This window comes from Mesoplodon mirus (genome assembly GCF_964341445.2).
Source record: "Mesoplodon mirus genome assembly, chromosome: 19".
Lineage (NCBI taxonomy): Eukaryota > Metazoa > Chordata > Mammalia > Artiodactyla > Ziphiidae > Mesoplodon > Mesoplodon mirus.
Window position 1 is genome coordinate 59792093 of NC_138995.1, and position 26196 is coordinate 59818288.

At 52.4% G+C, this 26196-nt stretch overlaps 4 protein-coding genes across 5 annotated transcripts; all 4 read right to left on the minus strand.

Annotated features, from left to right (window-relative positions):
• Positions 1 to 255: 255 nt before the first annotated feature.
• On the minus strand, positions 256 to 1664 carry CLDND2 (claudin domain containing 2; the record flags this gene model as incomplete). The annotated part of the gene is made up of 4 exons (XM_082607561.1): positions 256 to 329; positions 582 to 701; positions 1007 to 1144; positions 1496 to 1664. The coding sequence occupies 4 exons, from the start codon at positions 1662 to 1664 to the stop codon at positions 256 to 258; spliced, it is 501 nt and encodes a 166-aa protein (XP_082463687.1).
• A 1697-nt stretch (positions 1665 to 3361) lies between these two features.
• On the minus strand, positions 3362 to 4778 carry NKG7 (natural killer cell granule protein 7). Its single transcript, XM_082606938.1, has 4 exons — positions 4421 to 4778; positions 4199 to 4345; positions 3975 to 4109; positions 3362 to 3871 (listed from the first exon to the last, which is right to left on the minus strand). Exons 1-4 carry the CDS (start codon positions 4575 to 4577, stop codon positions 3813 to 3815), a joined length of 498 nt encoding a protein of 165 aa, XP_082463064.1. The 5' UTR covers positions 4578 to 4778; the 3' UTR covers positions 3362 to 3812.
• Positions 4779 to 11690: 6912 nt separating this feature from the next.
• On the minus strand, positions 11691 to 17215 carry LIM2 (lens intrinsic membrane protein 2; the record flags this gene model as incomplete). Of its 2 annotated transcripts, none has more annotated exons than XM_082607268.1 (4): positions 11691 to 11752; positions 11995 to 12129; positions 13228 to 13377; positions 17041 to 17215. In XM_082607268.1, 4 exons carry the CDS (start codon positions 17213 to 17215, stop codon positions 11691 to 11693), a joined length of 522 nt encoding a protein of 173 aa, XP_082463394.1. The 2 variants fall into 2 exon arrangements, with proteins under 2 accessions (XP_082463394.1, XP_082463393.1); XM_082607267.1 differs by having other exon boundaries at positions 16906 to 17215.
• Positions 17216 to 18104: 889 nt separating this feature from the next.
• On the minus strand, positions 18105 to 20004 carry LOC309795170 (piRNA-mediated silencing protein C19orf84). Its single transcript, XM_082607269.1, has 2 exons — positions 19938 to 20004; positions 18105 to 19272 (listed from the first exon to the last, which is right to left on the minus strand). Exons 1-2 carry the CDS (start codon positions 19970 to 19972, stop codon positions 18759 to 18761), a joined length of 549 nt encoding a protein of 182 aa, XP_082463395.1. The 5' UTR covers positions 19973 to 20004; the 3' UTR covers positions 18105 to 18758.
• Between the last annotated feature and the right edge of the window lie 6192 nt (positions 20005 to 26196).

Below are 26196 nucleotides of genomic sequence, written 5' to 3' on the forward strand. Positions count from 1 at the left end.
GTGTCCCTACATCCTCTCCACGAGCAGGGGCCCCACTACCCCCTGTCCCTGTTCCCATCAAAACCCTTGTCCTGTCCATGTCCGAATCTCCGTTCCCGTGTCCCCCCATGTCTCCACGTTCCCTATAGGTTCGTGTCCTTACTTCCTCCCTGAGCCTCCAGGTACCCCCGTGTCCGCGTCCTCAGGTCCCCCAGAAAGGCACGTGGAGCCGCGGCAATGGAAGCAGTTCCTTTATTCTGCCCCAGGCAGCTGCGGTCATAAGCACACGGGGAATCCACTGATGGCATCCGTGCTCTGCATGATCAAGTCCGCCAGCAGAAAGCAGAAGCCTGGCGGGAAGGGAACGGAGGGCGGGTGGAGGAGGGTGAGTCTTAGGGCGGATGGCCGGGAGGGCCCCGGGGACTGGGGTTTGGGGCTCCAAGGGCGTTTCTGTTGGGTCCACGGGAGCCCAGAGTGGAGTGTGTTCGGGAGTCCCTGGGAGGTCACTGGGGGGTTGCCTGGGAGGACAGCTGAGGAGTCTCTGCGGGGGGGGGGGTCCTCGGGGCAGTCTCCTCTCCACCCTCTTCCGTTATCCAGGTTACCCGCGAGAACAGAGAAGGGTAAAGCCAGCCACCCCGAAAAATAGGACCAGGAGAAGAAGACGTCGTTTTTCCATGCATTCTTCACTGTGTAGCCGGTCATGGCGATCAGCAGCAGCAGACCTGGACCCCGCCCACCCGCCAGGTGAGGGTGGCCAGCGGGCTGCACCCAGGCCCCACCCTGACCGCACCCACCGCACCAGACCACGCCCTTCTTGCCCGCACTCCCGTCCCTGCTCTACCCCATCTCCCTGGCCCCGCCCCTGACCCCGCTTCTTTAGCTCCTCCCCCTCGAGGCCTGGTCCCCCCCGAACCTCCCTCCCCCGCCCCGCCCCGGGTCTCTGGCTCTTTTCCTGGTGCCTCTAGTCGCGCGCGACCCCTTGGCCCCTACCTCCTCCAGCTACCAGGCCCACCCTATGCCATCTCACCGCAGAGGAAGAAGATGGCACTCGTGGTCCGGCCCCGCGAGTCGCCCTCCTGGCACAGAATCCGCAGCCCCATCACCAAGCCCACGATGCTGCAGCCCGCCGCCAGCACCATGCACGCCCCGGTCACCGCCGGCATGGCTGGGGAGAGCGGGCCGCATCAGCCCCGCTGGCGCCTCTCCTGGCCACCACCCCCATCCGCCGGCTCCGAGCTGGGAGCAGTCAGGGTTCTGCATGGGGACTTGGAAGTTACGTCGTGAGCGGCGGTTAAGGTTGCAGCAGGGAGGCAGGTCCCCGAGTTGGGGTTCCTGGTGGCCTGGTCACAGAGGGGCAGCCGGATCTCAGGCTGAAGTGGAAGGGCTGGGGGCGGGGGCACCGCAGGATGTGCCGGGCTGTGGTGTCAGGAGACGGGGCCAGCTGTGGTCAGGGCTGGGGGGCTGTCTGTCCAGTAGGGTCGGGGGAGGGTCTGACAGCTGGGCGGCCGGGCCTCACTCTGGCAGGGGATGTTGGAGCAGGTGCCCCTGCTACACTCCTGCCACAGGCCAGTGTGGCCCCCAGAGTAGCGGATCCAGTAGTTGGTGGCCATGGACAGAATGGTGAGGATGTTGGCAAAGGAGCCCAGCAAGGTGCCCCCACTTTGAAGGCTCCGCTTCACCCCCATGCCAAGGAGGCTGCTGCTGAGGACCACAAATGCAGGACTGGCCAACCCTCCTCCCACCCCCACGTCCCTGAGACCCCCTCCTGCATGTCCCTCCATATCCCAGATGGCTACCCCTGCACCCCTGCCTGGTGCCCCTACTTCTGGGATCACCCCCCTCAGGCCCCTCCCAGACCCAAGACCACCTGCCCCCTCAGGCATCACTGCTTAGGAACCTCTGCCTTACCAGAGATGTCCATCCCCCAGTGGACATGGCTTTGGCCTGTCCCTTGCCTTCCCCACCACACACCCACCTAAATGACTCACCCACAGCTCCCAGGGCTTCTCAGACAGAGCCCAGAGGGTGGGGGAAGGGAGACTGGGTCTTTGTGAGGTAGCAGGAGTTCCAGAACCCCCTTTCTAGTGGCCATTTAAAGAGATAACCACCCACCCACCCATACACACACACACACACACACACACACACACACAGAAGCAGCTCTTCTGGCAAACTGACAGCTCAGGGTCAGATGGCAAGTCTGGGGGACCCTGAGGGCCATGACATGGTAGCCCATATCCTTCTAGAAACTGCTCTTCCCTTGACCCCACAAGCTGTCCTGGTCCCCAGCTCTCTGTGCCCTCCCAGGCCCCCATGCAGCCTCCTGCCCCTCCTCCCCCCTGCACTTCTCAAGGCCGGCTCTCCTGGAGAACTCCATTCTGCATCTTCTTACCAGGTGAGCTCCAGTGACCACTGATGCTCTGAGAGCATCCCAAACTGCATCTCCAGCCCAAGTCCTCACCTGCTTCTGACCATCTCCCAGACCCTGACACTCAACCACATCCCCATTGATCTCAGCATCTTCCACCAAACCAGGGAGGACACCATCATCCCATCCGGTTAGTTGGACCACACCCCTGGGCACTATCCTTGCCCTCTTCTTGCCCCTCACCCTACAAAGCCCTTGGATCCCTGAGTCCAGTTCCTCCCACCCCCTGAAACTTTCTGGCTCCTTTCCTCCTTTCCCTCTCATGCCCTGGCCCCAGGGCACCCTTGTCCTGTCTCATGTCCCACCTGTTGGATTGACAAGCTCTTCTCTCCCCTTCAAGCCTCCCCCATGGGCCCCAGAAGGAGCTTTCTGGCACCCAGACCAGACGCTGTCCCTCCCCTGCTCACACCCTTAGCTCCCCATCACCCTCAAGAGACGGTCAACTGCTGGGCTAGAGGCGCTGCCTCCTACCCACCTCTCCATCCTGATTTCCCCTCACCCTCACACTCTACAGTGGACCACAAAGCACTATTCTCCACCCTCTGAGAGCCCCCAGCCTCTCCACGCCTTCACCTTAGGGTCCCTCTGCCTGCATTACCTTCCCTCGGCCCTGGAGAAGTTCCTAAACACCGTCTCCCCAGAAAGCTCACCTCCACACCGCACCCCTCCTCCAGACACAGCCAGTCTTCCTGCCATTACCCGCCCTGGGCTCTGCCTGCCCCCACCGGACTTGGAGCCCCTGGCGGGCAGGGCCTGATCTGACTCACCTCAGCATCCCCAGTGGGAGGCCCAGCAGAAAGGAAAGCCAGCTGAAAGAGTGAATTTGTTCTTTTTCTTTTTTTTTTTTTGGCTGCACCCCGCGGCTTGCGGGTTCTTAGTTCCCTGACCAGGGATTGAACCCATGTCCCTGCAGTGGAAGCACAGATTCTTAACCTCTGGACCACCAGGGAAGTCCCAAGAGTGAATTTATTAATGAAATGAGCAAGGCACACTAAGGGTGAAGGGAAGGGTGACAAAATCAGAAGGAACAAAAGAAAAGAGCTAAAGGGAGAAAGACAAAGGGAAGAAAAGAGATAAAGGATGGAGAGACAAGGGCCCTGGGGCCATGCCCGAGCCCACACTGGTTCCCACTCTGGTGGGAGCATCTCTAGGGCAGGGCAGTAGCAGGATTGACTCCTCTCTGGGTGCCCAGGGTCATCCGCCGTGGAGCTGCAGTGTCGTCGGCTTCTGTTGTGGCAGCATTAACCTCGGAATAACCAGATCCCAGCAAATTTTTGTTGAATGAATGAAGACACAAAGGAAAGAGCTTGCAGACTCTGGGAGTCAGGGCAGGAAGGAGAGCCAGCCATTTTCATGGTTCCTGATGATGCCTTCAAAGAATGGAGTGCCAAAGCCATCCTGTGGTTCACATGGCCTCATAGCCAGGCCGGTGGGCCCTGTAGTGAGCTCCCAGACTCAGGCCACCTGGGTTGGCAGAGAGAAGTTAGACCCTTGCTCTTGCCCTGCTCCCTCAGAGCCCCCAGCTGGGCCCCTATCCACCCCTGGCACTCCCCAGGGCAGCGGTCACCTGCACAGAGAAAGAGGACAGTTGAAACCCAGCCCAGGTAGAAGGACCAGGAGAAGAAGGACTGGATCTGGGAGTGTCCAGGCTGCTTCCACCGCTCGATAGTGTAGACCACCATGGCCACTAGCAGGGAGAGGGCTGGGGACGGAGACAAGAGGCATGGCTCAGCCCCTCCGCAAAAACTCACCAGGGCCCAGCGCCCCAAGCGCAGCCCACTGAGTCCTTACCTGCGGCAAAGGCCATGAAGGTCGAGACAATGGGGCCGCGTCCAGGGTCAGACAGTGAAGGGATGCAGGACATGACCAGAAAGCTCACAGAGATCAGGCCCCAAAGGACAGCCAGAATGCAGAAACTCTGTGTCACGTGGATATAGCCTGCTCAGAGACGGGACCGCTGAGTGCCCGTCCCCTCAGGCCCTTCCCCACCCCAAGAGAGACTGCTCCCCTTACCTTCTACTGAGCCCCAATCTCCCCTTGGCCAGAGGCCCGAGTGAGACAAGGAGCTGGGCCCCTCGGCCACAAACCAGAAATTCGTGCTCAGAGCCACCAAGAGAGCCAACAGGCCCAGGGAGCTAGTGAGCAGGGCCAGGGACCGGCAGGGCTCCATGGGGGCGAAGGCTGCGTTTCTGGGTCCTGGGTGATGAAGAGCCTGGTGATCCAGATTCCTGGGTCTCTGAGAGAGGAGGAAGCTATGCCCCCCGGACTCCTGGGAGAGTCAAGCAGTTGGGGCAGCTGGGGGACCTGTGGTCCTTCAGATCAGACTAATTTGGTCTCACCCAGTTCCTGGCAGCTGACTCTCGTCACACATCTCCCTTCCCGGCTTGCATCGGCACCCACCCCCCACCCCTTGAGGTTCTCCTCACAGTATATGGTGGGGGGGAGGGCCCTGGAGGTGTCACATTGTCAGTGGTTTGGGTGGGTGGAATGTGCCTCTCCAGAAGGTTCTACACCTCCTGCCCTTGGAGCCCTCCACACCAGAGGGGGCTTCCTGTAAGAGGTGAGAGAGAAGCTTGGGGGGCCCAGAGGTGTGGTGTGGTGAGTGAGGCCAGGGTGTCAGTTAAATGGGAGGGGGAGGTGTAGCCAGAGGGGACAGTTAGGGGATGCATCATTCTTTCCTGTGGGTTCTGCAACCTTCCGTTCTGGCAGCCGGGGGCCCCAATTCTAGGGTCTCCATAAAAGGAGGGGGAAGGAGGCTAGAATGCTTGGGACTGAAGGAGGAAGCTGCTAGGAAGCCTAGACTCCAGGTCCTGAGCGTGGGGACACAGACTCCCGGCTCCTTACTTGGAGCTTATGCCCAGGGCAGGTAAACAGCGATCGCAATTTTGAAGGTTTGTGGAGGGAAGACGTGCCCACATCCTCATCTGTTACATGAGTTCACAGTTAGTGCTGTTTCGAGCAAGGCCTTCAGTCTGTGCTGAAGCCTTCAGCAACAGGATCTGGGTTTCTGTGGTCGGGGAGCGGGAGTTGGGGGTCAAGGATGTCAGTGCAGGACTTTCTGGCCCTCCCCTCACAGCAGCATCAGGTCCTGGGCCCCACCTCAAATAGAAGGTGAAGGTGCCACAGCCCAGGTAGAAGGCCCAGACAAACTTGACCTCTGTGAAGCAGGAATGACCTGGAAGAGGACCTCTGTCCCGCAGATGAACTGAGCTAACAGTCCCAGGACAGCTGGCGAAGGGGAGAACCAGAGGGACCCAGGAGGCTGGGTCCTCTTCCTTGGTTGGAGACTCCAGTTTGCAGGCCCCCGTCCCTCACCCAGATCCTCACCAGTGGGGTAACTGGCCACTCCTGAGAACATGCTCATGAGGACAGGCTCCCAGAAGGGGATCCAGGTCCTGAGCAGCTGGGGTGCCATCCCCAAAATGGTGCTGGACGTGGCTCCTGTGATTAGCACCCGGACAAGCTTCAGGAAGTCTCAGCCGAGGGCATGTGGTGATCACATGCACAGAACCCATCTGAGATCTTTTATTCTCTCTCTCTCTCTCTCTCTCTCTCTCTCTCTCTCTCTTTTCTTCTCTCTCTTTTTCTTTTTTGGCCTCACTGCATGGCTTGTGGGATCTTAGTTCCCCAACCAGGGATTGATCCTGGGCCCTCGGCAGTGAAAGCACGGAGTCCTAGCCACTGGGCTGCCAGGGAATTCTCCCCATCTGAGATCTTGACGCCATCCCAAACCCAACACCATCCTGACCGCAGGCAGCTCCAATCCCTTCCTTAGCCCCATCCCTACCCTCCAACCCAACCCCATTCTCATTCCCAACAACAAATTCAATCCCATCCTTTTATTTATTTATTTTATTTATTTGTGTGTGTGTGTGTGTGTGTGTGCGCGCGCGCCACACAGCATGGCTTGCGGGATCTTAGTTCCCTGACCAGGGATCGAACCCCAGCCCCAGCAGTGAAAGCGCTGAGTCCTAACCACTGGGAAGCCAGGGAATTCCCTCAGTCTCATCTTTAACCCCAGTTCCAATTCCAAACTCCAGCTCCAACCCCAAATTCAACCCATCCCAATCCCCAAGCTCAATCCCATTGTTAACCCCAGTTCCAACCTATCCCAAACCCAAACCTAACCCCATTCTCATTCCCAAACCCAACTCTAATCTCAATCCCATCCCCAACCCCAAACACAACCCATTCCTTAACCCCAACTCCATCCCTGAATTTAACCCCATCCCTGTCATCTCACCTAACCCCATTCTTATTCCCAAACCGAACTCCAAACTCAACCCCATCCCCAAACCCAAACCCATCCTCACCCAGACACTTAACCCTCTCCTCACATCCATCCCCACACCAGATGGCATTTCCAGTCTCAACTCCAGCCCCAGTCCCACCCCCACTTCCTTCTTCATACCTCTCCCCCACCCTGTAATTCTTACCTCAATCCCACCACACCCCCTCCATTTTTTATCTTCATCCGACCTCCAGGTCCAAGCCACTGGAGGACTGAGAGCAGAGGGGGGACATGATTTGAATCATGTTTTAATAAAAATTCCTTTAAAAGTCTAAAAACAATAAATGCCGGGGAGGGTGTGGAGAAAAGGGAACCCTCCTACACTGTTGGCGGGTATATAAATTGGTACAACCACTATGGAGAGCAGTATGGAGGTTCCTTAAAAAACTAAAAGTATGGGGCTTCCCTGGTGGCGCAGTGGTTGACAGTCCGCCTGCCGATGCAGGGGACACGGGTACGTGCCCTGGTCCGGGAAGATCCCACATGCCGTAGAGCGGCTGGGCCCGTGAGCCATGGCCGCTGAGCCTGCGCGTCTGGAGCCTGTGCTCCACAACGGGAGAGGCCACAACAGTGAGAGGCCCGCGTACCGCAAAAAAAAAAAAAAAAAAAAAGAACTAAAAGTATGGACTTCCCTGGTAGAGCAGTGGTTAAGAATCTGTCTGCCCATGCAGGGGACGCGGGTTCGAGCCCTGGTCTGGGAACATCCCACATGCCGCAGAGCAGCAAAGCACGTGCACCACAACTACCGAGCCTGCACTCTAGAGCCCGCAAGCCGCAACTACTGAGCCTGTGTGCCACAACTACTGAAGCCCACATGCCTGGAGCCTGTGATCCGCAACAAGAGAAGCCACGGCAATAAGAAGCCTGCGCACCGAACAAAGAGTAGCCCCCCCCCCGCCGCAACTAGAGAAAAGCCCACGCACAGCAAGGAAGACCCAATGCCAAAATAAATAAATTAATGTATTAATTAAAAATAAATAAATTAATTAATTTTTAAAAATTAAAAATAGAACTACCATATGATCTAGCAATCTCACTCCTGGGTATATATCTGGAGAAAACCATAATTCGAAGATACATGCACCCCAATGTTCATTGCAGCACTATTTACAATAGCCAAGACATGGAAGCAACCTAGATATCCATCAGCAGAGGAATGGATATAGAAGATGTGGTACATATATACAATGGAATATTATTCAGCCATAAAAAGGAATGGAATAATGCCATTTGCAGCAACATGGATAAACCTAGCGATTATCACACTAAGTGAAGTCAGACAGAGAAAGACAAATATGATATCACGTATACGTGGAATCTAAAAAAGATACAAATGAACTTATTTAGAGAAGAGAAACAGACTCACAGACTTTGAAAACAAACTTATGGTTCCCAAAGGGGAAATGTGGGGTGGAGGGATAAATTAGGAATTTGGAATTAATATACACACACTACTATATATAAAATAGATCATCAAAAAGGACGTACTGTACAGCACAGGGAACTCAGTATTCTGTAATAACCTATATGGGAAAAGAATGTGAAAAAGAATGAATATATGTATATGTATAACTGAATCACTTAGCTGTACACCTGAAACTAACACAACATTGTAAATCAACTATACTCCAATATAAAATAAAAATTAAGTTAAAAAAAGAAAAAATGAAAAAAATATCCTTTAGATACTGTGTAGAGAATGGACTGCAGGGGCAGGGATTGGGTGGGGTGTGGGTAAGGGTTGAGGCTGAGCTGGTTAGAAGTCTGTGGCAATAAGCCAGGTGAGACATGATGGTGGCTTGGATCAGGGGGTAACCGTGGTTGAGCAAGAAAGGGTCAAATTCCAAATACATTTTAAGGCAGAGCCAACACGATTTGCTGATGAATCAGATGTGAGATGTAACAGAAGGAAAGCTATGGAGGGTGAGCCCAATGTTTTTGGCTTGAGCAGCTAGATAAAAATGGACTTGTCATTTACTAAGTTGGGGGAGACCATGGGAGGAGCAGATGTGGGATGTGAGGGAGGTCAGGAGCTCAACTTCAGATATGTGAGAACTGAGATGCCTCTTCTTTTCAGGTGGAAATGTTGAGTAAGTAGTTGGAGGTATGAGTCTGAAGTTATAACATCATTATTATTGCTACAGTCAGCCCCTATACATATGATTCCTGGAATAAGTCTCAGTAAATATTTCTACTTAAATAGGCCTCAATAAATTATAGTTAGAGAAGAAGGCTTCAGTTGCTATTATTACTAGAGGAAGCCTCTATAAATATAGTATTTTTATTATTTGAGGAGGTCCCAATAAATATATCTAGGGACTAAGCTTCTATTAATATAACGGTTCCTAGCATAGACTGTAATAAATATTCTTATTATTGGAATCAGCCTCCCTAAATGGTCTTATTATTTCATGATAAGCTTTAGTAAATCTCACGGCAGTTGGCATGAGTTTGTTGAATGAACGAATGAATGAGTGAATGAAGAGAAGATCAAGGTCACAAATGACGGGTGAAGAGGCAGGTGCAGGACGAGGTGCAGGTCAGAGTTCTGGTGCTTCTCCTTGGACGGGTCCAGCCAGGGAGGGGCCGGGAGGTTGGGAGGGCCAACTGGAGATGGCGCGAGTGGGCAAGGAGGTTGTTTTTCCACAGTTGGTTTTTTTTTTTTTTTTTTGGCTGCACTGGGCAGCATGTGGGATCTGAGTTCCCAGGCTGAATTCGCTCAGTGGCGTTTTGGAGGGGCTCCGAGGAGCTCAGGTTGTCTCAGCACAGAAAGAATTCAGTGAGAGGCAAAGTGATGAGATAAGAAGCGATTTATTAGATTATTAGAATAGGATGCTTGTGAGGCTTACAAGTGGGTGGGCGAGAGGGTAACTCCCCAAGAACTTAGCGGGCTACAGTTTTATAATCAAAGGAAAAGTGGGGAGGCGGAGAAGACCACCTTCTTTCTCATTCTTGAGTAGTCGTCATGCTTCCATCATCAGCTCCGCCTCCAGGTTGGGCAGCGGAGTTTTTTTGTCCCTACGTGGTCAAACCAGGACTGTCACAGCACTATGGAAAAACTATTTCAGGTTTCAGTACAATGAGGTTCTTTCACTTTGAAATGTCACCTTTTCATAAATTATTGTGTTTTATGTGTGCAGAGAGCATGTCATGGGGGTTATTAACTTACTGAGCTCACTGGACAGGATGTGGGTCTCATGCCACCATTGTTTCATTGTCTTGGGGCGTGTCTCAGGCTTCTGTTGCATGGTTTTGTTGCTAAGCGAACCTGCTTGGTTTTGTGGTTAAGCAAACCTGCTTTCTTAAGTGATCATTAACTTACAGGGGTCTCCCATACTTTTTCTTTACTTACAATCCCCTAGTGTAAGTAAACCCCCTATTTAACTAATCCCCTATTTAATTACCTACTTTGTCCCTTTATTCTGACCCTATCATGACCAGGGATAGAACCCACGCCCCTTGCATTGGGAGTGTGGAGTCTAACCACTGGACCACCGGGGAAGTTCCACAGATCTTTTCATTTATCGTACTATCCTACTGTGATATTATGTTTTATAATAAATATATATTGGGTCTTTGTCCCCACTTCTGGCATAGAGGTCCTAAAACTCTTGGAATTTCCTAAGTTGTGAGAGCGAGGGGAACCAACCACATGATTAGAGGGTCAGAAATGGCAGTCCCACCCCTTGACCTCCTGGGAGGGGAGAGAAGTTGGAGATTGAGTTCAACCACCAATGGCCAATGATTTAATCCATCATAACTATGTAATGAAGTCTCCAGAAAAACCCAGAAGGAGAGGATTCAGAGAGCTTCCGGGCTGGTGAACACGTGCTTTCTGGGGGAGAGTGACCTACTTGGAGAGAGCATGGAAGCTCCACACCTCTTCTCACTTACCTTGACCAGTGCATCTCTTCCATCTGGCTGTTTTTTGTTTTTGTTTTGTTTTTGTTTTTGTTTTGCGATACACGGGCCTCTCACTGTTGTGGCCTCTCCCATTGCGGAGCACAGGCTCTGGACGTGCAGGCTCAGCGGCCATGGCTCATGGGCCCAGCCACTCTGTGGCATGTGGGATCCTCCCGGCCCGGAGCACGAACCCGTGTCCGCTGCATCGGCAGGCGGACTCTCAACCACTGCGCCACCAGGGAAGCCCCATCTGGCTGTTTTGAGTTATATCCTTTTATAAAAAACTGGTGATCTAGTAAGTAAAATGTTTCCCTGAGTTCTGTGAGCTGCTCTAGCAAATTAATGGAACCCAAGGAGGGGGCTGTTGGGACCTCTAGTCTATTGCTGGTTATCCAGAAGCACGTGACAACCTAGGCTTATGATTGGCATCTGGAGTGGGAGGCCATCTTCTAGGGCTGTGTCGTTAACTTGTGTGATCTGACACTTTCTCTAGGTAGATCGTGTGAGAACTGAGTTACTCACTTGGTGGTGTGGGGAAAAAACACACCCATCAGAATTGGACCCACACATTAGTTTCCTAGCAGTTGAACCCAGGGACTTCCCTGACGGTCCAGTGGTTTGGACTCCGCACTTCCACTGCAGGGGGCCCAGGTTCGATCCTTAGTGGGAGAACTAAGATCCCACACGTCGAGGGGTGCAACCAAAAAAAAAAAAAAAAATGGTGAACCTAGTAGGGTGGGGACTGTGCAATTTATCTCTGTGCCCATCCCTCCTACAGGAACTAAGCAGGCGGGCCTACTATAATGCCACCACCCCTGCCCCATTCACCACACTTCACCCCTCTTTCTCTCCACCCGAGCCCCTCAGGGACCACACTTCAGTAGTTTCCGTCAGTTTTATTAGACTCCAAAAAGCCTCTCTAATGGATATTCCATTTCTCTAACAACCCCCCTGGTGGCTGCGGCCTTGGGTCTCCTCAGCTGCCTCCACCAGGCCCTAGGAACCAGGATTTCAGGCCTCTAGACCCTCCCCCTCCTCTTCAGTGACCTGACTTTGACGTTCAGATGAAGTCGGGGCACACATTTGGGTTCAGCGGGGAGTGGACAGGCGCCGACATTCATTCATCCGGTAGGCACACATGTAGAAAATTCCTGCGAGAGAAGAGATCCCGGTTGACCCCGCCCAGCCCCCCATCAGCCCTCCCAGCCCCTGCTCCCAGCCCAAGACACCGACACAGCATTCCCTTTCTCCCTGGTGTCCACAGGGCTTGGAGTCTGCCTTCTGGTTCAGTGCCGGGGGCGCCTGTGTGGGACACCACCCCCCATCATCTCACCCTTTTGAGTGTTGCCCACAGTGCCACAGACACTGGCCTTTCCACCCCCAAACCCAGTACCTGCAAAGAAGGTCATGAGCAGGGCTACCCAGCCCAGGATGTAGGACCAGGAAAAGCGCCAGTCCCCGAAGCGGCGACCGAGGAAGCTGACAGTGACTCCAGTGTAAATGGCCAAGGCCAGCAGGACGAAAAAGGCTGGAGAGAGAGGTCGGGGTGGGGGGTGGGGGGTGGGGGTGAGGGGAATGGGGATGGGGGCGGGTTTGGGGATGGGGGTGGGAATGAATAAATTGAGAAGGGGGTATGGGTGCAGGTAGGGATAAGGGTGAGGATGGGGGTTGAGTTGAAAGTGGGAGTAAAAATTAATGAAGTGTAGGGTTAGGGTGGGAATGGTGTGGGGTTGTGTTGTGTCGTAAAGAATCTGACTGGTCTTTGTCTCTGGTTCCTGGGAGGGAAACTCTAAATCCTTGGAATTTTCTGTCTTTGTTGTTCTTGGATCACACCTGAGTTTATGTTGATGATCAGAGATGACTCAGGGATAGGAGCTGGTCAAGAGAAAGACCAGCCTTGGGAATAGAGGGTTGGGGCTTTGAGCCGCTTGGGATCAGTCTAACCTCTGGGGAGGAAAAGGGAGCTGGAGATTGAGTTCAATCACATGGCCAGTGATTCATGCCCTTGTAATGAAACTCCAGTAGAAATGCTGGATGCTGACGCTCACCGGAGCTCCCTGTTTGGTGAATGCATGGATGCGCTGGGGGGTGGGGGTGCTGACGAGCCCTAACTCTGCAGGGAGAGTGCATGGAAACTCCATGTTCAGGACCCCTCTCCGGCTTCACGCTATGCATCTCTTTAGCTGGCTGGTCTTGAGTTGTACTCTTTACGATAAAACTGTAAGTATTATGCTCTCCTGAGTTCTGTGAGTTATTCTAGCACATTTCTGAACCTGAGCAGGTCCTGGGAACCCCTGAATCTGTAGCCGATTGGTCAAAAGTACAGGTGAGCTGGGGACCCCACTTGCAGCTGAAGTAGGGGCAGTCTGGTTGGGAACCGCGCCTTTAAACCTGTGGGGTTTGATGCTAACTCCGGGGGTCAGTGCCAGAATTGAATGGCCGTACACAGAGCTGGTGTCAGAACTGACTGGCATTAGAAAGAGTCCTGAAGTTGTCGCTGAAGGTGGAGGGGGGATTTGGGTGAGGGTGGAGTGGAGTGAGGAACAGTGGGGAATGAAAGTGGTGTGGGGGGTAGAGCTGGAGAGGGAGCTGGGAGAGGGGCAGGTGTGGGGGGCGAGTCACTCACTGGAGGCGAAAAACACGATGCCCGCAGAGAAGGGCCGGGAGAAGCGGGTGAAGGTGGGCTGCTGAGCGAACGCCATGATGCCCATGATGATGCCGGAGGTGGCACACAGGGAGGACAGGATCATGAAGGCCCGGGTGGCATTCCAGTATGCTGTGGGAGCACCCCACGGTCACTCCTGTGCCTTCCTTGCCCTCAGTGGTGAAGGCTGCTACCTCTGAGGGCAGGAATGCCTCACCCCTCTCTGTATTCCTGACCTAGCTCCTCCTTCACCTCTCTGAAAAACCCCTCCTCTTCACCTGGCAGACTCCTATTCATCCTGCAAAGCCCGGCTCCCAAATCCCCTCCTCTGGGAAGCATCCCTTCACCCCTTAGGCACCATCCTCACTCCCTGCTCTGGGCTGAGACTCTCTTTGCCTGTTTCCCTCTCCAGCCTGATTGCTCCCTGAGGACAGGGACCTGGTTGATTCTACACCACAGACACCAGCAGAGGTTTGATGTGCACATGGGCCTGGAGAAATGTTTGTTCAATGAATGAATGAGTGAATGAATGCCCATTTCCCATATCCTCCTGCTACTCACTCTCTATCCTCTCTCCCATGCTCCCTTTCCCTTCCTTCATACCACTTACCCATATTTGGAAATGTCCCATTAATTTATTTCTAACTTGTTTATGACGTCTATCTCTCTCCACTGAGTTCTCAGCTCTGTGAGGGCAAGGGCCTGGCTTTCTCACTCACTGCTGTATCCCCAGCACCTAGTGCCTGGCACTAGGTGTTCAAGAAACATGTTGAATGAATGGAGATGCCCTGGGAACACGCATCATGATCTCATCTTCCATTTGGCAATGGTCAAGTATGTGCCAGGCTCTCTTCCCATGTATGATCCTGTTTATTCTTTCCAAGAGCCCTATGCTCTAAGTAATATTTTCATGCCCATTTTTCAAGTGAAGGAATGGAGGCTCAGAGAGGTGAAGTGATTTGCCCAAGGTCCCATAATTAGCAGAGGGACTGCAGTTGAAAGCCAACCTCCACGCCCTCAGTCTTAACTGCTTTGTTATTCTGTCTCTCGGAGTGCCCATGACAATTATCACCCCGGGCAGAACTGGGATCCTGGCACTGAAAAAGCCTTAGATCTTTGCAAAATGCAGTCTTTTGTCTTGTGGAAGTCTAGGGGAGACCAATGCCTGGATACTTCTCCACGGATGTTGTTATGGGTTGCTGGGTTGCGTTGTGTCTCCCCTTTCAAGTTCATATGTTGAAGTTCTCACTGCTCCCCCCTCATCCCACTGCCTCGGAATATGACCTTATTTGGAAATAGGGTCTTTGCAGATGTCAGTAGTTAAGATGAGGTCATACCAGAGTAGAGTGGATTTCTAATCCAATGTGATTGGTGTCCTCATAAAATGGGGAAATTTGGAGACAGGCACACACCCAGGGGAACATCACGTAAAGATGAAGGCAAAGATGGGCTGGTGCATTTACAAGCCAAGGAATACCAAAGATTGCCAGGCAACCACCAGAAGCTAAGAGAGAGGCAGGGAACAGATTCTTCCTCACAGCCCTCAGAAGGAACCAACCTTGCAGAGACCTTGATTTTGGACTTCTAGCCTCCAGATCTGTGAGGCAATAGATTTCTGTTAAGCCACTCAGTTTGTGGTACTTTGTTATGGCAGCCTTAGAAAACGAATACACATGCCTCTGGGTATTTAAAAGTCTGGAGGACTTATGGGGGATGTTATAGCCTATTTCTTTCCCATGGTTGGGCTAACGCAGGAGTGGAAAACACAAATGCCTCTGAGGCTTGGCTGCAGCTGTGAATAAAGGCAGGAGACAGCAGGTCGCATGGGGAACATGTGTGTCCCATGTACCAACCATCAAGTGTCAGCATCATCTTCAGGTAAAACCTTCCCTATTCAAATCACAGTGTGGTTTCTGTCTCCTGAGGGGACCCTGACTGGTGTACCCCATTTGAAGGGGGCATTTGCTGCTCATACCCAGCTGACCATGGGCCTGGAAAAGACAGGCAAACCTGGATTATTCAAAAAGAGCTGCAAGTCCAGATTTTAACGTAAAATCTTCAGATTTTTTAAATACTGGTAATGACTTTGGAAACTTAAAAAATGCTATGCATACATGTCTTGGGTTGGGTTTGGCCTCTGGGAAGCAGGCTCAGGACTCCTGCTCTAATTTTGGTGATCGGATTACATCAGCTATGCAATGGATGAACAAATTAAACCTGCTGTTTGGACAAATACCCAAGAATCAATCGGGGTGAGGTATGTCCCTGAGGCTCTCAGTCTTGTGGTCATGAAGATATCAAATGAAGTTGAAGATCTCCATCCAGCCTCCCTCTCTCCCATCCCCAGCAGAGGGAATTCAGAGTGCCTGGTGGTGTTCCCAGTCTGAAGCAGGAGGAATGGTAGAAGTGTGACAAGGGAGACAGCCAGAAATGAAAAGGATGCACGAAGTAAGCCAGATGGGGCTCTGAGACTGGTAGCCCAGGGCAAACCTTTCCACTTCTCCCTGCCTCAATTTATCCCTCCAGCAAATGGGCAGGTTTGGTGAGATGGGGTGAAATCTGCCACAAGCCTGTCATATCACAGGGCTTAGTGAGGGTTGGCTCCTCCTCCCAACACCCCCCCCAGAAGAACTGACTTTTTGAGGTCAAGTATCATGTCTTAATTCATAGACACAATGGAACAGCCCTCTTAGTGTTGTTGGGACACCGAAGGGAGTTAATCCAGGCAAAGCACTTAGAATAGCACGTAGGACACAGTAACAATACATGCCAGTTATTGTTCTTATTATTATTACTACACTATTATTGGATACAGATAATATAGAACATGTGATATACTATATACTATTAATATATTATATAATGTATATTGTATAATATATATTATGTAATATACTATACACCTCTCTTTCCCTATATATGCATGTATATACATTTGACCCTTGAACAGCACAGGTTTGAACTGCGCAGGTCCACTTACATGAGAATTATTTTCAATAAATACATACATTACTACACTATCCGCGGTTGGTTTAATCCGCAGATGAAGAACCGCGGATACGGAGGGCCGACTACATGACTGGAGCATCCAGAGGCTTTGGTATCCACGGCGGGTCCTAGAACCAATTCTCTGTGGCTACTGAGGGACTGAGGGAAGACTGTACATATATACAAATATATATGTATATGGAAAGAGACACATAGAGGTACATAGTATATTATAATAATATGTATTATATAATATAGATTGCAGGAATCCTATACTGTAAGTACTATGTATATCTCCATTTTTACAATATATAATGTAATATATACTCGTATATATCTCTATACACATATACATACACACACATATATACACATACACATATGTATTACATGGCTTTGCTCACAGCAAGAATTGAAAAGTACCTCATCCAGTATTAGCAAACTTAGGGTCTGTATTGCTTCTGTATCCTTCGGGTATCTAATATAGCTCTTGACACCTAGTAGCTATTTAGAAAATGCTCTTCTGATAACCCCAGCCCCAACTGCTATACCTGCCCTCTATTTCATGCCAGGAATGTCACCGCTCTACTTAACCTCTAAACCGGTACATCCTGTAATTGTACTAGAAAAAACGACTGGAATCCCAGGTCTGCCCCTTCCACGCTGAATGACCTTGGGCTGGACGCTTTCCCTCTCTGAGCCACAAGGTTCTCCATCTGCAAAACAGGTGGCCTTTCCACTGTAAGGTTCTGCCCTGCGTGAGGCTCTGATCCCAGGCACAACCCAGACCCCGCCCCGGAGCCTCACCGATGCTCTCCGTCTGCAGGTAGCACTTGCTGCCCAGGCAATATCGCCACAGGCCCTGGTGGGCGAAGGCCCCCGACAGCCGGTACTGCATCCAGTGGTCTGTCGCCGTGGCCACCACCAGGAGGATGGTCCCCACCCAGGCGCAGAAGAGGCCACCACCCATGAAGCTGTACATGGTGGTCTGTGGGTAAGGGGAGAGACGGGGTCAGGAGCTGGATTCCCATGTCCTGGGGGAGGAGAAGCTGGGGCCCTAGACTTCCAGATCCTAGGTGAGGAGGGAGCTGGGGGCCTGGGACATTAGGTCCCAATGAGAGGAAGGAACTGGGCACCTGGATCCCTGGGTCTGGGGGGCAGAGGGAGCTCGGGATCTGGACGCCTGAGTCTGGGGGAGGAGAGGCTGAGAACCTAGACCCTTGGGTCCTGGGGGGGAGAAAGGGGCTGGGGGCCGAGACTTCCAGGTCCTAAGCCAGGAAGGGGCTGGCCACTGGGACACCAAGTCTTTGGGGGATGGAGGGGGCCGGGGTCCTGGACTCCCAGGTTCAAGGTGAGGAAGGGGCTAGGGCTAGGACCCCACCAAGTCCCTGCAAGAGAAAGGAGGCCTGGCCGCCTAGATTTAGGGGGAGGAGGGGCCCATGGCTCCCACGCCTGGTCCCTACCTGAGGGGCAGAGCCTGCCCTGAATCCTCCGTCTGCCTCGGCCCCTCTGCGCAGACTGAGCCCAGTCAGGTCGCTGGCCTCTCTGCTCCCAGGGTCTCCCAAATCCCTTAAGCCTCCCCATACAATGGCCCCATGGCCCAGCAGCTTCCAGCAGGCAGAAGTGCAGTGGTGGCAGACGCCCTAGATGGAATTCGCTGAAGCAGGAATCCAGGCCCTCCCTCCCCGCAGCCCCTGGTCCCACCGGCCTCTCTCTGTGACCCTCCCAGCCACCCTAGCACCCTTTCACAGGCCTCGTTCCACAGCACCCTCGGGGTTAGCCCAAGCTGTGTAAGCACACACACAGACACAAGACATAGGGACACTCAGCCATTTATTGTTCAACCCGGACCCGCTCCCCCAAAGGCTGGAAATGGGGTGGGGCTGCAGGTGTCTGGATATGTTGGGCCAATGGGGTTCTTTGCAGGTGGGGTCCCAGGGCATGTCACGTTTGGGGCTGGGACAGGAAGGAGGTTGAGGGCGAGGCGGGGCTGGCTGGGGTTGAAGACAGGGCTGGAGTGCAGGAGAAATCAAGGATGAGGATTGGTTGGCCTTTAGGTAGATGGGAATGAGGATGGGTCAGGGCAGAGATGGAGAGTGGAATGGGGGTGAATGGCTGGGGGATGTAGGATTCAGTGTGGCCGTGGGATGGGGCTGGCAGAGGCAGGTGGGAATGGCTTTGGGGTTAGGAATGGGCCTGGGCATGGCTGGAGGAGCCCTGGGCATTGAGAGTGAGGTAAGCGTTGTCGCTGTAGTTGGGAACAGTGTCAGAAATGGGAAGAGGCTTGGGTTTAGGCATGAGGTTTGGGGTTGTCTCCCTGGCTTGGGATCCTATGTCAGGTCTGGGTTTCACCAGGGGACTCGCAGGACCCCTCCTGAGGCTGTGGTTTGGGAGGAAGAGGGATGGGAGCAGGATGTTCCTTGGGTATCTCTGGCAGGGCTGAGGTCACCCTGGGCTCCAGGAACACCCTCCTGGTGACCCTCAAGGGCCCCCTCCGGAGTCCAGGGTGTAGGGTCCTCAGGGTCCTAGTACTCGGCCTCCCAGTCCTCAGCAGGCGGCGTCTCCAAGGGTGGCTCCGGAACCTGGGTGTCCTTCTTCCCATCCTGGGCTCGTGGTGTTGGTGACGGCAGCGTCACCAGTGGGGTCTTGGGGCCAGCCCCAGGGCTCCCCACCCAGCCCCTCTCTGCCTGCTCAGCCCTCCCAAGTCCCCATTGCCGCTGGCCCTGACCCCGGCCTGGCCTGCGTCGGACATCCCAGCCCCCGCGTCCCCTGGGCGGCCTCTTGGCGGTGCCCGGCTGGGTGCAGCACGCCTGGGGGGCACAGGGGCAGGAGGGCAAGGACTGCTGAAGCGTGTAGGCTCCCATCAGGGCGCTGTGCAGGAGGTAGGAGAGGGCATCCAGACGGATGGGGACAGTGACAGAGGCCAGGCTCTCGGGGAGCCCCAGGTGGGCTGGATCTGGGGTGCCCAGGAGAGAAGGGAACAGGGCTGGGAAAGGTGTAGGAGGCCACGACTCAGTCCCTGGGGACGGCAGGTTGTTCCTAGAATGACAAAAGGACAGGTCAGTGGGTCTCCCCATCTGCATATGCCTTCCCTACTGCAGCCTTTCTGCTACCGGGCTTCTCTCAGGAGTCCATGTCTCCCAATCCTCAGGACTGAGCTTGCCTCTGACTTCCGGGCCCCTTTCTCTCTCTGTTTCTTCCCGTTTTCTTTACAGACAGACAGACAGCTCTGCCAGAGCTTCAGCATCCCACAGAACGCGGTTCCCGTTCCAGGCTGCCTCCCTCGCGGTGTGTTTGGGCAAATCATTTTCCCATTCCGAACCTTACTTTTTCATACCAAGAGATAGCTTCTGGTGGTATCAAAGGTGCCTATTAAAGGGCTGGGTCTGGGAAGTGTTCAATAAATGTGGACAATTATTATTTCTCCAGCCCTACGGCTGTGTCTGGCATCTTCAATTCTCCTGGTTCCTTCTCGAAATTTCTCTGTTCCACAAATATATTTCTAGCTCTCTCCCTATTTCTAAGCATCTCGCTCAACTCTCTCTGTCACCGAGATCGTCGAAGATTCTGTTTCTGTGTGATGATACCCAAGACTTTTTTTTTTTTTTCCTGATACCCTCTGGGTCTGTTCAACTCTCTGATTTTCGCTATCCTCCCTCTTTCTGGGTCTTTGTGCTCCCCGCGGGAAGTCTTGCGTCTCTCACCCCTCTGGCCCAGTCCCTTCCTTTTGCTGTTCCATCTTCACCGGGGTCTTTCAAGTCTTTTCTAGCACCTTCGCCTCTATTTCTCCACGGCCCAGCGAGGGGAGAAGCGTCTGGAAGAAGATGGGTGGGACTTTGTCAGAAAGGGGGCGTGGTTTGCGGGGCGTACGGAGCCGCAGGATAGCGTGCAGGGCTGAGTTCGCGGGGTTCCGGTCCGTCAACCCCACGTATCTCAGGTCGCAGGCCCCGCCTGCCGGAGACCCAGGAGCCGGGCGCCCGAGCCCACTCCTCCCTCAGACACAGGAGTCCAGGCCCCCAGCCCCTCCCCGCTTAGACGCAGGAGTCCAGGCCCCCAGCCCCTCACCCCTCAGACGCAGGAGTCCAGGCCCCCAGCCCCTCACCCCTCAGACGCAGGAGTCCAGGCCCCCAGCCCCTCACCCCTCAGACGCAGGAGTCCCCGCCCCCGGCCCCACCTCCCTCAGACCCAGGAGTCCCCGCCCCCTCCTCTCTCTCCACCTGTATTCCTGGGCCGTGTCCTCAGGGGACCCGATGGTGTTCTTTAGGACTAAAGGGCATTTAGGGAAATCTGGACATTGGGTACTCCCGGGGCAGAGGGGTTAGTAGATGGACTGGCAACCTTAGAGGCTGGATTTCACTCTAAGCTCTGTCTGCGACTTAACTTTGTGAGCTTAAGCCCTTGTAGTCTCTGTGCTTTTGAGAAACAGGGCTAATATTACCTTCTAGGATCTCGTGAGGTTTAAAGGATGTATCATGTGTGTAAAGTAGTCAACACATGATCTGGACCACAATAAGTCTCAACCAATGCGAGTTTCTTATTGTTATTGTTGGTGGTCGTGGTAGTATTTTGTTGAGAAGCAATAGTCATTCTCATATCTATTTATTTAAGAAATATTATTCAGTGCCTGCTATATGCTACGCTCCAAGTTGGGGGCCGGGGATTTAGCCCGGGACAAAATATGTGCACGCTAATGAAACTTTACACGTTGGGAGAGAAACACACAAGACACAGTACATTTCCTATAGGCAGGAGGGCTGTGAAGGTGTAAAGACAGGACAAGTGATATAGAGGCACAGGGGGCAGAGGGTTATTTTTTATTTTTTGGCCACGCCACCGGGCATGTGGGATCTTAGTTCCCCGACCAGGGATGGAACCTGCGTTCCCCTGCAGTGGAAGCTCAGAGTCTTAACCACTGGACTTCCAGGGAAGTCCCCCATGGGCTTATTTTAGATAAGATGGTTAGAGAAGGATACTGTGGGATGGAGCCAGCTGACCTGGGAGTTGATTATTCCCAGTGGAGGGAAAAGCAGGTGCAAAGGTCCCTCGGGGTGAAACAAACATAAGTGTTTGAGGGACTGGGAAGCAATAAGCTAGGAGGAGAGGGACAGGTCTATTTTTAAAATATATGTATATTTAAAATTTTGGAATACCTTCATATTTACAGAAAAGTTACAAAGATAACTTTGTAACTCACCCCGATTCCCCTCTTGCTATCTTCTTACATTATCGTGGAACATTTGTCACAACTAAGAAACCAACATGACTCTTAAGACTCTTCACTAAACTCCAGACTTGATTTGGATTTTGCCAGTTTTTACCCGAATGTCCTCTTTTTTCTGTTCCAGAATCCAAGGCAGGATCCCACTGAGCCATCACATCCCCTCAGTCGCCTCTGTTCTGCAGCAGTCTCTCAGTCTTTCCTTGTTTTTCACAACTTTGACAGCTTTGAGGACTACTGGGCAGTTTCTTCTTTTTAACAAACTAGAGGTCTATTTTAATGAATAATTCCAATTTATTTAGTCTTCATTTCACAGAGGTTCAAACTGTGCCTCAGAGAGGCTAAGTAAGTTACTCAAGGTCATGGAGCTCGTCAGTAGCACAACTGGGATTTGAACCCTGGCTCCAGAGTCTGTGCTTAATGGAGACACAAGTCGGAGCCAGACTGTATAGTACCTTCTAGGCTGACTTCGGAATTTTTTTTTTTTTAAATTCTGGAACACTGAGATGAATTTGAACATTTGTAAGCAGAAGTGTGACATAATTTATGTTTTAAGAAGAGCACTGTGCCTGCAGTTTGGAGAGTGGATTGTGGTGGAACGCAAGAGTGGAAGCAGGAAGCCTAGGGAGAATGCTGCCATCCTCCAGGCGTGGGTGGTGACGGCTCCAAGGAGGGTTGGGGGTAGTGGGGATGGGAAGATATGAATAGATTTAAGATGTGTTTTGGAGGGAGAACCATCAGGATTTGCTGCAGGGCTGCTGGACATGAGTAATGGGGAATCAAGGATGATGCAAAAAGTTCTCAACCTGAGCGGCGCCTTTGAATATGAATTTTCTTACAAGAAGTTCACAACATCCCACATTAAGGATGAGAAATCCGAGACTAGCTTTCGAGTTCTGTGCTGGATGATGCTGGTGACGCCGAGATGACGCAGAACCGGTACCTGCTCTCGAAGGGCTCTCAGTCTTGAGAGGTGGGAGACAGACACACAGATGGACAATAACATTCTGGGGTGATGGGAGCCGGGACACAGGGAGGAACAGGACAGTGAGCGCCGGAAGCGGATTAAACGTTGCCTGGAGGCAAGGAGGGGGAGGGGGAGGGGGAGGTCGGGGGCCAGGAAAACATTGTTGCTCGCTTGCAAGGCGTGGGGGAGAAGGTCGGAGAGGTTTTTGGTTTTTCTGGTGTTTTGTTTTGTTTTGTTTTAGAGGAGGTGGCCTTTGGGCTAGGTCTAGGGTGAATGGGTCATTTGATGTAGAAGAAACGGCGCGAGCAAAGGCTAGGTGGTTGGAATCTGAAGATTTTTACCAAGAAGGCTGGCTTTCCTTTCCTGGCGACTATGATTAGCATGCAGGTCTCATATATCCGGTTAGGAAGCTTACGTCGAACAGGGCTCCGAAATAAGGGTTCGAATCCTCGTTCCGCTTCTCACTAGCTCTTGACCTAAAGTAAGCTAAGTCTCTGGTTTTTTGCGACATAAAACTCAATTCCAGCGTAACGGCACTACTTCTGGTTTTGTTCTGTTACTGTTCCTCCGGTTTCTGCAGTCAGGGTCCGACCTCGCCCCTTACCATGTACCTAGCCCTTTAAGGCCCTCCTCCCCGAGCTGGGAGAGCGGAGGCGTGTTCTTGCGCCTCGAAGAAAATGTCCTTTACCCAGCTTTCAAGATTGACAGACAAGTTCTGAAAAGTGACCAATCAATTCCTGCGTCGGGACTGAACGAAGGTTCCGATTTGTTGGGGAACGCCTGCAGCAATAGGTTTGAGCTCCTCCCACTCCTTGTTACGTAAAACAGCGCGAGACGTAATCTTCAGCTCTGATTGGCGGGTAAACTCACGTTGCTTCCGCGTCTCCTCCCTCTGCCGTCAAATCCGGCGGGGGGGGTGGGGCTAGCATCCTCGCTTTTTGATTGGCTACGTTTCTGAGCGCGAGTCTCTCTCTCTCTCTCTCGCCCTCTGATTGGCTGTTCCTTTTCCGCGCCTTCTCTGGGCTGTAACTGACTATTTTGCCCCGGCCTTTAGCAGGGTCCCTTGTCTGCTCTCCGGCACGGTGGCAGCGTCCGCGTCCGGGGAGGCCCAGCCTAGGCCTAGCGATGCTGAGCGAAGCTTGGAGGGGAGAGGGGTCTCCAGGCTGAGGGGAGTCTCATACAGGGGTCTTCTTGGCCCACTAGGGAGCCTCATTGCCCCTTACCAGTCTTAGGACCAGTCTCTTCCTTTCACTGCCCCCTACAGGACTCGGACTGTCAAAGTCCCAAGATTCGATCTTCAGGGTCTTCCCAGCCCACAGGGCTCAAGGATTCCCTTAAGTCCCCACCCCACACCCACACCCAGCCCCACCTTCCGTCCCCGCTGCAGGAGATCCCTGGGGGCCCTGCTCTCTCCCTTGGGCCTTACCCACTCGTTCAACCCTTCCAACTTAGGGGCCCTTCCAGTCTTGGGGTTTTCCCACTACCCCCAGAAAATGTCCGGGATGCTTGGCAAGAAGTTACTGGCGTGAGAGATTCGTGGGCTGAGGTTTGTGCTGGAATGAGTGCCCCTAGGTTTATGTGGCTGTCACGAATGCTTTTTAGACTGCTTGGAAGCTGGGATTTGCTAGAAGTGTCTGCTCAAGTGGCAGTGGAAGTCTGGAGGTCGAAGGGCCCCAGAAAGGGAGATCACTTAGACACTTTCACTTGCATTAACTCATTTAAATTCTCATAATCTTTTAAAAAGTGCTCTGTTTTGCATCTGTATCATTTATCTTTTAATACAGTAAAATTCACTCTTTTTGGTGTGCAGTTCCGAGTTTTGACAAATGCATAGAGCCATGTAACCATCACCACAAACAAGATCCAGCGTTTTGTTTGTTTGTTTGTTTTTCTTTTTTGCGGTACGCCGGCCTCTCACTGTTGTGGCCTCTCCCGTTGCGGAGCACAGGCTCCGGACGCGCAGGCTCAGCGGCCATGGCTCATGGGCCTAGCCGCTCCGCGGCATGTGGGATCTTCCCGGACCGGGGCACGAGCCCGTGTCCCCTGCATCGGCAGGCGGACTCTCAACCACTGCGCCACCAGGGAAGCCCCAGCATATTTTTATCATCCCTCCAGATTCTCTTGTGCTGCCTGTTCGTCATAATAACCTTTTTTTTTTTAAGGTTTTCACCAGTTCTTTATTGAAAATGCACCAAAAATTTCACATCAGAATCATACTATACGTTGGAGGAGTTTGTTGTAAAAATTTATAATCATGCTTACTTGAAGTACTAGGTGAACTTTACCTTATACATTCCACATAAAAGTTTAGTTACTCAAAGTTTTCTTATTGTCTTTAGAAAGCCTTTTTAAAATTTTTTTTATTAAAGTATAGTTGACTTACTGTGTTTAATTTCTGCTGTACAGCAAGTGACTCAGTTATACATATATATATTCGTTTTCATATTCTTTTCCATATATGTATATAACTGAATCACTGTGCTGTACACCTGAAACTAATATAACATTGTAAACCAACTATACTTCAATTAAAAAAAAATTTTTTAAAGGTGACTACCATCCAAAAAAAAAGCAGCAGCAGAAGAGTCCAGGAAACCTCATCAGACCCATCCACCCAAGTCCTCACATTTTTGCTCCACAACATAGCCAGTGTTTGGACACCTGCCACTCAGAGTGCCATCCAGGATTAGCCAGAGAAGCAGCTTCCACCAACAAGAGGCCACTGCTGTGGCCAGCTAGGTCAAGAGTCACTTGTCCCCATACATGGTGTCCCTCCTCTAGGCCCCAATACTTTGGGAAATGGGGTGTGTATCAGGGACAACTGGTCTCCCTACCTTCTCCACGGAGTCCAGTCCCCGCTTAAAACCTCCACTGGATGGAGAGGGGAGGCGATGGGATTTAAACGGAGTTGGAGGTGAAGATTCAAGACCAGGCTGAGTTTTAATAATCAGAGCTGACTGGACAGTTACAGAAGGTCTGAGACACTGTTAGGAGATGAGAAAAAGAGTTTTAACAGAGCACGATCGAGTCAGAAATCAGAAACGTAGACCTATTTTTTAGTTATATCTCCTGGCATTCATAGCCTCCAATTAACTGGCTATAGAGAGCATCTGGCAATGCGGAATCGCCAAGCTGAGTCTACTGGCTCCAAGCCCGTTGTCATTGTCGCTGTGTCTATCCATCCACACCTGCCTTTCCGCAAGAGGACTGGACAACAACACCCTCCTCCCCCAACCCCCCATTCCAAGTCCCAAGTCGGTATTGCAGAAGTCAGGACTTTAACACATGTATTTCAAAGTTACCGACCACCCCCACCCCACGGGCTTCCCTGGTGGCGCAGTGGTTAAGAATCCGCCTGCCAATGCAGGGTTCGAGCTCTGGTCCGGGAAGATCCCACATGCCGCGGAGCAGCTAAGCCCATGCGCCACAACTACTAAAGCCCGTGCACCTAGAGCCCGTGCTCCACAACAAGCGAAGCCACCGCAATGAGAAGCCCGTGCACCGCAGAGAAGAGTAGCCCCCGCTCGCTGCAACTAGAGAAAGCCCACGCACAGCAACGCAGACCCAATGCAGCCAAAAATAAATAAATTTTTTTTAAAAAGGTACTGACCCCTGGTCAAACCTGTTGTCCTAGCAAAATCATCTTGCTATTTCCCAGGTCAAACAAATTTTGAAGGGTCGCTTGGCAGGATTTGGGGGCAGAGGGAAGGAAACAGAGGCCCCTCCAGCATTCTGCCTCCTCTAAGTTTATTAAAAGGAATTCAGGAACTGCCGTGGT

Bases quoted from the DNA above. Each gene is read 5' to 3' on its own strand.
- LOC309795170 (XM_082607269.1), bottom strand. From the start codon at position 19,972: ATGGAACAGCAAAAGGAAGGGACTGGGCCAGAGGG. The intron at 19,273-19,937 runs GTGAGAGACGCA...TTGTCATTCTAG, and splicing joins GAAGGGACTGGGCCAGAGGG to GAACAACCTGCCGTCCCCAG.
- NKG7 (XM_082606938.1), bottom strand. From the start codon at position 4,577: ATGGAGCCCTGCCGGTCCCTGGCCCTGCTCACTAGCTCCCTGGGCCTG. The intron at 4,110-4,198 runs GTAAGGACTCAG...CTCCGTCCCCAG, and splicing joins CTTCATGGCCTTTGCCGCAG to CCCTCTCCCTGCTAGTGGCC. The intron at 3,872-3,974 runs GTGACCGCTGCC...CTGCCAACCCAG, and splicing joins TGTCCTCTTTCTCTGTGCAG to GTGGCCTGAGTCTGGGAGCT.